The 12,644-nt window shown below is 46.7% G+C and overlaps 2 protein-coding genes across 2 annotated transcripts; one reads left to right on the top strand and one right to left on the bottom strand.

Annotated features, from left to right (window-relative positions):
• Window positions 1–1,379: 1,379 nt before the first annotated feature.
• On the top strand, window positions 1,380–1,784 carry EDB91DRAFT_1253741 (uncharacterized protein; the record flags this gene model as incomplete). The annotated part of the gene is made up of 2 exons (XM_041323700.1): window positions 1,380–1,545; window positions 1,624–1,784. The coding sequence occupies 2 exons, from the start codon at window positions 1,380–1,382 to the stop codon at window positions 1,782–1,784; spliced, it is 327 nt and encodes a 108-aa protein (XP_041171947.1).
• Window positions 1,785–4,531: 2,747 nt separating this feature from the next.
• EDB91DRAFT_1163192 (glycoside hydrolase family 89 protein) lies at window positions 4,532–7,443 on the bottom strand. Its single transcript, XM_041319888.1, has 4 exons — window positions 7,264–7,443; window positions 6,921–7,227; window positions 4,855–6,856; window positions 4,532–4,800 (listed from the first exon to the last, which is right to left on the bottom strand). Exons 2-3 carry the CDS (start codon window positions 7,193–7,195, stop codon window positions 4,861–4,863), a joined length of 2,271 nt encoding a protein of 756 aa, XP_041171946.1. The 5' UTR covers window positions 7,196–7,227; window positions 7,264–7,443; the 3' UTR covers window positions 4,532–4,800; window positions 4,855–4,860.
• Window positions 7,444–12,644: the final 5,201 nt, after the last annotated feature.

The raw sequence follows: 12,644 nt of genomic DNA, 5'->3' as shown, positions 1-12,644 counted from the left end.
TTTTAACTTATGACTCACACAACCCTTGACCCTTACCACTACCTCGGTATTGCCTCCGCTTACCCTGTACCCTTACCGTTCCACCGGTATATCACCCTTACGTATATATATCTCACTTGTACAGTAGATAGATTCTCTAACTTGAATCTACTCGGTTCTCATCTGATCTTGTCATTGGGTCTGAACTTCTCTTGCCTAAGAGAACTCCCTCTGTACAAAAGAACCATCTTCTCTTGAGACAATCCTCTTGAAGTTGAACTCCGTCTCTTGCATCGTATCCTTGAGAAACTCCAATTGACTCTATGCAAGCAAGGGTCTCAACCCTTGCTTAGACTTAGCGCAGGCAAGCTCCTTGCTGGGCTAGCGCCGAAGGTCACGCTTCGAACACCCCTTGCGGGTTTAGCACCGCCAGATCTCATCTGAGAGGTTACGCGTAACAAGAACCATTGCCTTACTGCTCACCAGAATCTCACTACCAAATCTCAACCTTGAAGAAGTTCCATTGGAATATCTCTGCTTGGCTTGGCAGACACACTGATGATATTGCTGTTCAGGTGAGGTTGATGGCTCGTCTCTGTTATTAATACTTTACACTGAAATGATCTTAAGGACTTCCTCCCACACCTCAAAGAACATGTCTTGGGATGCTTACTTGGTAACCAATATGAGGGTGATGAAATGCAGTTTACACCTGCGCAACGTAACTCAATTCATATTGTCAACAATCAAATTTATTGGCATAAAGTTCTGTGCATTAACTATACCACCTATGACCTCCATCGAGCTCAAGACTCACTCAATCCATGTACATGAGCTGATGTGATGGTCCTTGCACACAAAGACGAGGATGAAAATCCACATCTGTATTGGTATGCATGAGTCATCGGAATTTTTCATGTCCTAGTTCAACATACTGAACCTGAGTCCCGAAGCTCCACACCACAGCATATAGACTTACTTTGGGTTCACTGGCTCAGGCATGACATGACTTATCCCTCGGGTTGGGCAGTGAAATGTCTCCCTCGTGTCGGATTCGTAGATGCAGATGATCCCTCCGCATTTGGATTCATAGATCCAATGCATGTAATCTGCAGTATCCATCTGATCCCCACATTTGCATATGGGTGCTTGCAGCTAATCCCATCTGACTCTATTGCCCATCAGATATAAGATGGGAACATGGACTGGAATTATTTTTATATCAATATGTGAGATTTTATTATGAGTAGTGAGATAGCATACTTACCTAGATCTGCAGATTCGTGGACAGAGACATGTTTATGAGATATTGCGGTGGTGGGATTGGCCACAAGCCTATCCATGAAGCCACACGATGTTTACTCGATGACTGCAACGCACTCGACCAACTCCCATTCACAATGGAGAAAGAGTGTGAAGCTCAAAGTTCCGATGATGAAATGGCAGATAGTGTTGAGGGAGGTGACAACAAAGAGGACAAGAGCAAAGATGGCGAGAGCAAAGAAGAGGATGCAATTAATATTGAGGGCAGTGCCGATGAAGATGGGAATGAGGACAAGAGCAGTGGTGAGGACCAGGATGACGAGGGCAACGGAATTCATGATCCACTCACTACATAACATCTCATTGACAATTATATTGCAGGTGGGATGGATGGGTTTGGGTACACCAGCCTAGATCAGGTTCTTGTGGAAGATGAGGACAATGATGCGCTACTAGGTGATGATGCTCTTGGGGCAGAAGATGGTGAAGAAGTTGGGCTGAATTATGATGAGGTTGAAGGGATCAGATTTGCAGATTTATAGCAGGGGGACAGCGGTATTTGTAGCTAGTGCTGAGGGGTTGGAGATATGTGTCCCGGAAATTGTCTGCAGTATTGAGACACACTAGTACATCATGAGCAGCAGACACCATAGATTGCATGCATTCTGAAAGTGACTTTATGCCTGCTGCAGGTTGAAAAGTAATCCTTAAGATGAATAAAGATAAGTGCAACTTACAATCACCAGTCTAATTGATGGAGTCAAACATTGTGTCCTTGCGAGGGTTGTGGGAGCCTCACAGGTTTATTTTCCACAGTACACCAAGCTTGCGAGAGGGGAGAGGGTGGTGAGAGGGTGTGGGAGTTATGAGAGGTACTTGCAGGTGTCTTGTACAACAGTGTACAACACCTGTGAGGCACATCACATCAGAAAAACAGCGTGGGAGTCATCCCAGGAGCTCCCAGACCTTGCTGATGTGCTTAGCAAAGCAAAGCAAAGGCCATCACTAAAAACCAAGTAGCATGATATAACAATACATACCTTATAAGTTGGGTGATATCTGATTTCCCCTTATATGCCTATGTTGTGGTGTATTTAACACTTATCAGATTTGTGATGTGTTACCTGTTTTATCTCTTGTTTTTTGTTCGGATGAATCAATGTAAACCCATATTGACCACCAAGCTAGTGTTCCAAGTTCTACATTGCGCATCTAAGATACAAATCAAATGATTGCATGTTGGTCTGTTTCTTCATTTAGCTTCTTGTTGATAAACCATTATCACCCCATGTCAGATTCCAAGCTAGTGTTCTAGCATCTACAATCTTCGGTCAACAATACTGGACCTAGGCGAGAAAAAAAGGAACAGCACCCAGCCTGAACCCAACCTCAAGCTTATTGCTAACTATCACATCAATGCAGGCAGTGACAGTGGTCTGTGCCTATGCTAACAATATTCTCCTGTAGTATGAGGGTCCACTGGCAGGACATCGTATTGTGAGGTGCACATTGACAACTTTTGCTAAAGCTCACTGATAGACTACTGACTCGCACTACAAAGTCAATAGCCTACCATTTCCCCTCCAAGGTTTGGAACCATCCTTATTTTAGCAGGGGTTCATAATTGGTCTCAGTCAGGTTTCACATTATGTGTGTGGTAAGAGGTTATTCTGCATTTGGCTTTTCTTCAAAGTGAACTGATACGATCCAAGTCATTAGTCATTTGCCCTGGACCGACATCCAAACTGGATAGTATCAGTTCTCCATTGTTTTTGTTGTCCACAACTGACACCAAAGCTTACAGTGTTACCTGGCTCTGACCCTGTTCCATTCCTCTTTTCCCATTCCAAAATAGTTTGACCACCGGATCTCAAAACAAAAGAAGTACAACTCCATTGGCAGAGGTCATGTAAGAAATATATCAAAGCTGATTGATATCTTAATCGGTAACCATCTAGGTCTTTTAACAAATGTCACAGGTCAAGACCTCAGTCACCACTCATCAAGTATATCTTCTGTTCATTGATAAGTAAGGATTCAACTCTGACTTTTTTTATAACCCCCACTATCGCCTACTATGCCTCCAATCACTCGTTAACGCTATTTCCTTCAAGTTTTTTGACAAGTCCCCATCCAGAAAGTTGCACTGTATTGTATGGTTCAGTGACAAGATATATCCTGTCATGGTCTATGTTTCTGTCTATTGAAGACTAGTCTTTGATAATATGGCCAAACTCGATCCCATGGCCAGCCTATATTCCATGGTTAAAAACTTGATTCTATGGCTGAACTCAATCTTGTCATATCCTATAGTACCGCCAAATTTGATCCTATACCACCAAGCTCAATTACATACTGCTGAACTCGATTGATCAAACTCAATTATATACTGCCAAACTCGATCCTTTACTGCTATACTTTATCCAAGTCCACGATACACAGTGCAAATCCCCGCATACAGAAATAGTAGTGTCAAGCTACCACTATGTCTTTCTTTCATTGGACTTCAAGATGATCAATTTTTGTCATGGTTACCCATCTGTCATTGTTCTTGCAGATGGTGTTGACAATGAGATTGAGGTAGAGAATGGGTGGGGCATTGATGAACTACATAATTCATGTGTATTGTAACGAGCGTTTTTGTATAACTCGCATACTATCCAATGCAATTTCCTGGCCAATCAAGTATAAAACCCATAATATCACGATACCAATGAAGCGATGATCTGTATATTGGTACAGATGGCAAGAATTTGTATTTCTGTTACTTATTGGATGGGGAGCCTCTGCGTTAGAAATACTAAATGAGAGACACTTTGTTGAACATGTTTCATCACTTCAGAACAGTTTTAGTATTGTCACAACTTGATTCATGATACTTGTTGGTCATAGGGGATAGTGTTCTATACGTATATATGCCTATATATCTTGCGCTGCCAGATTTTAGCCAAATATGGATATTATCTACATGATAATGTGTATATAAAGGTTGATAACGAACATTGGTTTTTAGTGATGAGGGATGACCGTAGTCTCTCTCGCGTGGCGAGATGATGGTCCAGGCAGGCATTATTGCAAGCGCAGAATATGCTGGTAGTGGAAAAACATCAAAATTCATCGTGGCACGCATTTAGCGTAATTTGTGTTCTTACATTGTCGCGATGTCAACATCTCAAATTTTGGCGAGTTCTTATGTAACGGATATGAGACCGTGTCTGTTCCTTGACACACCTACAGATTGACCTGCCATTACTCGTGCCTTTGCTTATCGCCAGATGATTTCAGATACGGTACATTCTCGATTTTCAAGTCGACTGTTTACTTAGTGCGCAATCATAGTTCGAGGTCGACTACGCAGTAATAAGAAGAGTGTTCTCAGTCGAATCGTCTGTACTAGTACATACTACAGAGAGCTGACCGTTTGAGTTCAACAGAACCCTCAAGTGATCAGCTGCCTTGTTTCAAACTTCGTCCTTGGCATTGGCATCCTGTTAACTGTCCCATCCTCCCACACCTGGCCCACGCCATAACACAAGTTTCGTTCGCAGCATACACCTCCTGTTGACGCATTAGCCAAATCATACCCTCGATAGATATGATAAATATACCAACAGCCTTCTACGTATATTTCGTTGCCAAAGCTTGCACCACACTCCACGAGTTGCCCACTGTCCCCCAGCTCTCTGTCTGGCCCCACGTCTGGGCATCCCATTGCTCCCCAATCACAATCATGGTATTCGCGACAGCCGTTGCATTGTACGCAGTGCCATTTTCCTTCGTTCCGACCAGGTAATCTATAAACGTCTCCCACCGTGGCACGTAATATCCGCCAACGAGGCCACCCCACTGCTTGGATGCGTAATCGTTGATCTCACCTGTGGGACCCCACAGTGTGATCTGATTCCGTGCATTGTACTCAAGGAATGCAGCATACGACGCGTTTCCATATGCCAAGCTCCTAGCTGCACTAATCCAGTTCGCGAGAAGAGAGTAGTCGTCCGTGAGTAGAAGCTCGTCCAGGTCGTGCAGTAGCTGCAAGAGAGGTTTACTGGCTGCAGCGACAGTTGCACTGCTGGATGCATTCGATGTGTACGTGGCGACAAGTGTTTCGTAGAAGGTGATAAAGCGGTTCGCGAGAAGCTGGCGTGTGACATCCACAAGATCGTATTTGAACTCGGGAATGTTCAACAACGAATTGGACTCATAGCCTGCTTGTATCAGCATCTGCAAGGCAGGAACAACGGTCGTGTTTGTGTCATAGAACACTACAGTCGGGAACCCCGTCTGATTAACAAGCCCGCTGAGTGCAGGTGCTAGCTCTAGGATACTCTTCACAGTGGCTTGCGAAGATGGATCTTGGTTGCTGTAAACTGTGGCCCCCAGGATCTCCCATGCATTTACAGCAGACGAAGGGAGGCCAGAGACGTGGTATCGCCTTGATACCCAAGACGACACATACGATGTCCTGTTAATGGCGGTAGGAGACCAAGCCTGATCAAGCAGGACATCATAAATGATCTCGTTCCCTTCCATGCCCTCAGGCGTCAAGCCCATGCCAACCATCGAGGAACCAGGTGATGTCAGAGCACGCAGTGGCTCCGCGGTAACATTGACAAAATTCCCTTCAAAGCCCATGTTGCCGCCAAAGTCGTGTAGTTCGCACCAGACCCATTGCTTTCCATAGTACGAGCTCAGTCGCTCCCACTGAGGTTGCGCCTCGCTATATAAATCGAGGATGATCATACTATCGTTCCCCGGAATACCACCGAGATACGCTTGCACGCGCTCGGTGGTCCAGAACGTTTCGTCGCTGAAGAACAACCAGCCTTGCATGAGCCAGATAGCCTCTGGGTCTGCTGCTCGCAGACTTGCAAACGTGGCTGAGGAGACGTTCTGAAGATATGCGGGATCACCACTATAAGGATCATTCTCGTTGTATTGGTCCAGCGTGTAGATATGAGAGACGCTCCCATATGCAATGATCTGTTTGTCAATCAAGGACTTTTGCAAAATCGCAAAAAGGGGATCGAAAGGTTCGAGGAACGAATCATTGGTGTATGTAGAGGGGAAGCCGATCCATTGACTGCCATTGACGATAGATGCATTTGGATACAAACTATGCAAAGCACGGGGAACGAATCCGGTGAATGATGGGAGGACAGGGGTCATACCCAGCTCGACCATGCGGGAAATGATTTGCTTTTGCAGTGCGAATTGGTCATTGATCCATTGGGTCGGAAGATCGCCGCACCAGCTGCCTTGTATATTCCCAAACCTGTTCCACGCCTGGAAGGCAGGACCAGACAGAAAGTCTGCGATTTCTGCATCAGTGAGCCCAGCCTCTCGGAAGACTTCTACGAGGATATACTCGTAACCGACCCAAGCTAGAGGGAGGTTGACACCGCGCAACGCGAGCCAGTCAAGAAGCAAAGACCAATCGTCGAATGTGTAGAATGCAGCCGTGTAATCAAACGTGACCGTGTTGAAGAAGTAACGGTAAGGCACGATAGCGCTTCTGGTTACAGGGTCCTTGATGGTGGGAAGCTTGTGAGGGAGCTGGTGAAGTCGCGACCCTGTCCACCAGATATCCACACCACCAAATTCTGTGACATATCTGGTTCGTCAATATGGTAAATTGAGACAAGCCACATCACTTCAATAGCTGAAAATTGACGTACGTATATAGTCCCCTCGCACAAGCACTTATCGTTGTGCACTCGATGTAAATCTGTGTATCTCCTTCACCGTCCGAAGCATCACGAATTGTGAAAGTGTCCAGGTCTAAGCTGGCAGTTGTCGACAGATTAAATGTGAATGCATTGGAGTGACCAGGCATGCGCCTGTTCACCAATGCATAGAGGCCACTAATATCATCGGGATGAGCAGATGTAGAAACAATGCAAGCTATTGCAGCTAAGAAGAAGGTGGACTTGAGGCTTGCGAGAAGGCTCATACTACGACCCAACTAAACCACAGATCTTAGTTGGGGGCCGCCTAGTGCTCGGGTAGAGCCTTGAGAAAGAGTGAGTTGCACATATTTACGTCAGGTCGACTACGCATGACTCCAAGGCAGGAATATTGTGTTGATAGTGGCTTGATAGTGGCTGTATGTTCTTGAGGTGATAAGTATTACATAAGAGTAAGCTCCGAGTTCATGATAGAATCGATATCGATAGTAGACTCCGAGGTTGATCCGAGCTGCTTAGCAAGTTGAAAGCGAAGCGAATTATCGATCTGTGAACTTTGAACGGTTTGGGACTCCAACGACAGTGCTTACTTCAAGTTTTGTCGGCGTCAGCAATAGGCAAGGACTGGAATATGGAGAGAAATAAGTAGCTTTGATAGAAACGATGGGGGACTCAGTGCCCAAAGGTTATTCGGAAAATACCGGGAAGTGACGCCGGATGGCCAGTGTGTCTTCAAGTTATTGAATCTTAACTATCATAATCACTGGCATGCCATCCTACTGTCAGCCTCAGCTCACCCTCCTGCAACCACAGCGACAATGCGGCTGGCCGCTGACGGTTTTTTCCTCCATCACGATGACTGTCTCGATCCCTGCGAGTCTCTCCATAATATACTTATTGGTTCCCACCTTTCACATTGCCCACCACCCTTCTGTCACGACTGACGTGGACGGCGGGAATCCTGGCGGTCGCTGTTCGTGATGATGTAAGACAGCAGATTGACAGCCCGAAACTTTCCGACAAAGCCCTGTCCCCGGACTTAGTACTTCAAGTTATCCCCAGACTTTGTCGCGGAGTCTGCACAGACCTCACCTTTTGCGCATTGCTGTGAGCTGATTGCTCACTATACGCTTACACTATCACACTTCACGTGACACATCCCCTTATATTCCTCGATCTTTGTACTACGAAGATCAGACTCGGGTCTCCTACCTACCATCACCTACGCATTAGTACAACGTTCAAAGAATCCACAGTTTCGTCCTGTTACCTTCGCCTGATCCGTTCAGTGTTCCTTGTCGTTCTCCCGGACAAGGTTCCACTTTTTTTTTAACAGAAACGGAACTGGTTCGATTTATCTAAACAACTATCCCCGAACTCGCCGGGCTATCCGCCCATTATCTGACCAGTCAAACTGCCTTCTAAACGAAGGAAACCTACCGTCCTCACGCCTCTGACCACGCGACAGCGTGCGAAGAACTATAGACAACACGTCCCTGTCGAACCACCCTTATCTCCCCTGACCCCAATATCATCGGACGTCGCACCAAGCGCGCGCATCGCTCCGAAGAAGATATATTACGATTCCTCCTTGGATTCGGAACCAAACCAGACGCATATACTCCCCTCCCGCTCCCGTAAAATGACGAAATCTGCTACCGTCGAACAAACTGCCCCCAACAAACCTCCGAAACTTACGGCAGGCGAAATCACTCCACAAGTCGCTTGTGACTGGGAGAACGCCTGCAACACGTATTTCTTACACAAACAAGTCGACGCGCCAGACCAAGTCAAAATGATAGCTTCCGGAATGACAGACCCACGCTTACGCAGTTGGTATCTGACCCAACGAGCAACCCTCGATGCAGGTACCTTCTCAGAATATATGGTCGCCCTCAGAAGCGCGTGGCTTGAAAGTCACTGGGCAACCAAGTTGCGCAAGAAGGTCTTAGGCTCGCAGCAAGGCAGCCGCGGCTTCTATGAATGGGCCTTAGACCTGCAAAACCTAAACACCTTACTATACGGAAACCCCACACATCTCTCTGACGTTCAATTATGGAATCAACTCGAAGCTAATATCTGCGATGAGCTCACCGTCCCCGTACTCAGAGCTAAACTCACTGACGACCTATCTCTCAAGGAATGGATCGAAGAGGTCAAGCATCTCGACGACGAACGTCTTGAAGACTTAGCCTCTCAAAGGAAGATCGCCGAAGAGATTCACAGGTCGTCGAAGAGAACCACGTCTACTGCAAACAAAACATCATCCTCATCTTCAAAGACATATAACGCCTCGTCGCCTCGTCTAGGATCGCTTACAGAAACAGAACGCGCTTTATTGATGAAGCACAAAGGTTGCTTCAAGTGCAGGAAGTTCTATGTCTTGCATCAATCCAAAGACTGTACAGACGGCGCACCTGACACATCTTCCTATAAAACTCTCACAGAATCTGATGCCAACGCAGCCAAGCCCAAAACGAAGCCTGTAGCAGCAGTCGGACCAGTGGGAGCTGTGATGCCATCATCTGTCCTTGACGATGGATCCGATTCTGAAGATGACATGTGCGTAGCCCCTTTCGAAACCGCCCACCTTATATGGCCCTGTCACTTGACAGGCCCTTCTTCTGAATTTCCCGAACGTTTCGACACTTTGATTGACCATGGGTCACACTTAGTTCTGATTGACGAAAACATCGTTAATCAACTCGGCCTGCGCAAGCGCAAACTGCATACAAAGATACAAGCAAATTCTGCTTTCATGAACAATTCTTCTTCTTCTTCTTCTTCTTCTTCTTCTTCTTCTTCTTCTTCTTCTTCTTCTTCTTCTTCTTCTTCTTCTTCTTCTTCTCTTCTTCTTCTCCTTTTTCATTCTCTGAATACGTTATCTTGTCTCCGTCGTCTGTTAATCATGATTGGACTTCACGCGCAATACGCGCAATTATTGCACCAGAACTTGCCGTTCCCCTCCTCCTCAGAGGTCCCTTCTTATCACACAATTGTCTTGTTATAGATCACGATGTTCGCACCTGTATTGCCAAAGATTCAAACTACGATCTTTTAAACCCTCCCGCATATGAAAAACGAGTGACTCCACATGTTCCGACGAACCACGAGATCCGTCAACTACGCAAAAACATCGTTAAAGAACTCAAAACTGTCTTAAGTGAATGACGCGATGAAACGAACATCGTGTCGAAAACACCCAACATCGTCGCTCTACTACACCAACGTATTGAAACTCTCGCATTCATTGAGGCGAACAAAGAATGCCTCGAACGCCTCGATAAGGAAATGCGTCGTAAGTATGAAGACAGGTTCCCAGACGATATCCCGCATATCAATGAACTACCTACCGATGTCGTTCACCACATCAAATTGAAAGATCCGAACACGATCATCCAATGTAGACGTTACAACACTCCCCGAAAATACCGCGAAGCCTGGGACACGCTGCTCAATCAGCACATCGCTGCAGGACGACTTCGCCCATCATCAAGCTCCTTCGTTTCACCTGCATTTCTCATACCAAAAAAGGACCCTACCGCTTTACCTCGATGGGTAAATGATTACCGCGCACTAAACGCAAACACCGTGCCCGACAACCATCCATTACCACGAATCAACGAAATTTTACGAGACTGCGCCAAAGGTAAAATTTTCGGCAAAATTGATATGACCAATTCCTTCTTCCAGACGAGAATCCACCCTGACGATATCAAATATACCGCCATCGACACACCCAAAGGATTGCACGAGTGGACAGTAATGCCACAGGGAGGAAGGAATGCTCCCGCAACACATCAACGCCGCATGTTCATCGCCTTACGAGGCCTCATCGGCAAAATATGCCATGCCTACCTCGACGATATCATTATTTGGTCGCAAACTGTCGCTGAACACGCCAAGAACGTCAAATTAGTATTGGACGCGCTACGAAAAGCTTCACTCTTCTGCTCACCCAAGAAAACGTCACTCTTCTGCACGGAAATCGACTTCCTCGGACATCGAATCTCCGCATCCGGAATCGAAGCTGACGCAACAAAAGCTAAACGAATCCTGGATTGGCCCATACCCAAGTCAACGAATGACGTACGTTCCTTCCTAGGGCTCGTCCGCTACCTGGACCAATTCCTACCAAGTCTCGCGGACCACACTCGCTTACTGACACCATTGACGACAAAAACTGCTGAACACGAATGGCCAGGCTGGAGCAACGAGCATCAGACGGCCTTCGACGCAATCAAACAATTGGTCGTCAGTCGTGACTGTCTCACGACGATAGACCACGACGACCTCGGAACAAACAAAATCTTCGTTACCTGCAATGCAAGCGACTGGCGCGTTGGCGCTATGCTTAGCGTGGGTCCAACACCACAAACGGCGCGCCCGGTCGCCTTCGATTCCATGCAACTACAAACAGCTCAATTAAACTATCCGGTACATGAAAAAGAATTGTTAGCAATTGTACGCGCCCTCAAAAAATGGCGCATCGAGCTACTCGGCACTCCTTTCACCGTGTACACCGACCACAGAACTCTGGAGAACTTCCTCACCCAGCGCGAACTATCACGCCGACAGGCACGCTGGCAAGAGTTCTTCGGTCAATACGATTTCGACATACAATATATTCGTGGCGAGGACAACACAGTCGCAGACGCACTGTCACGCCTACCACCAGAGGATGTCATACCCACGTACGCCAAGCAAACCATCAACATGCCCGCGAATGTCATAAAGTCCTTAACACCCGTCGCTCTCGTATTATCGATCACACCAGACGCGTCACTTTACGACGACATCAAAGCTGGATACCTTACCGACACATGGTGCGTTAAACTAACGAAATTGTTAAACTCACTACCAGGACTACAACAACGAGACAGATTGATATACCTCAACAACCGCCTGATCATCCCTCGCGTCACCCACCTTCGCGAAACCATTTTTCGTCTGGCCCACGATCAACTCGGTCATTTCGGGGCCGACAAATCATATGCAAACATACGCGACGCCTACTACTGGCCGAATATGCGACGCGATCTCGAAGAGAGTTACATACCTGCCTGTCCCGATTGTGCACATAACAAAAGCCGTACAACCAAGCCAGCTGGACCACTACACCCTCTACCAATCCCAGACCATAGAGGCGATTCAATCGCTATAGATTTCATAGGCCCATTGCCTGCAGAACAAGGACTCGACAGCATCATGACAATTACCGACCGTCTCGGGGCAGATATCCGTCTAGTACCATGCCGCATGAACATGAACGCGAAGGAAATAGCGAACCTCTTCTTCGATCACTGGTATTGCGAAAACGGCCTCCCTCTAAACATAGTGTCGGACCGAGATAAAATTTTCACCTCCAAGTTCTGGAAAGCACTACATCGACTAACGGGCGTAAAACTCAAAATGTCAACCGCTTACCACCCGCAGACTGATGGCGCGAGCGAACGCACCAACAAGACAGTTGACCAAGCCTTACGATACTTCGTCGACCGTCACCAAACCGGATGGGTCAACGCCCTCCCACGTGTCAGATTCAACCTCATGTCAACAAAAAACGCATCAACAGGATACACGCCCTTCCATCTACACATTGGCAGAACTCCACGCCTCCTGCCTCCACTAACACCAGATAGTATCAACCACGCACGTACAGACTTTCCGAACGACATCTCCAACGCACTCGACGCAATCGTTTCCCTGAAAACC

The sequence above is a fragment of the Suillus paluster genome, assembly GCF_016628075.1.
Source record: "Suillus paluster strain FC165 chromosome Unknown EDB91scaffold_91, whole genome shotgun sequence".
Lineage (NCBI taxonomy): Eukaryota > Fungi > Basidiomycota > Agaricomycetes > Boletales > Suillaceae > Suillus > Suillus paluster.
This window is presented reverse-complemented; position numbering and strand designations above follow the sequence as displayed.

Bases quoted from the DNA above. Each gene is read 5' to 3' on its own strand.
- EDB91DRAFT_1163192 (XM_041319888.1), bottom strand. From the start codon at position 7,195: ATGAGCCTTCTCGCAAGCCTCAAGTCCACCTTCTTCTTAGCTGCAATA. The intron at 6,857-6,920 runs GTACGTCAATTT...TTGACGAACCAG, and splicing joins TGTGCGAGGGGACTATATAC to ATATGTCACAGAATTTGGTG.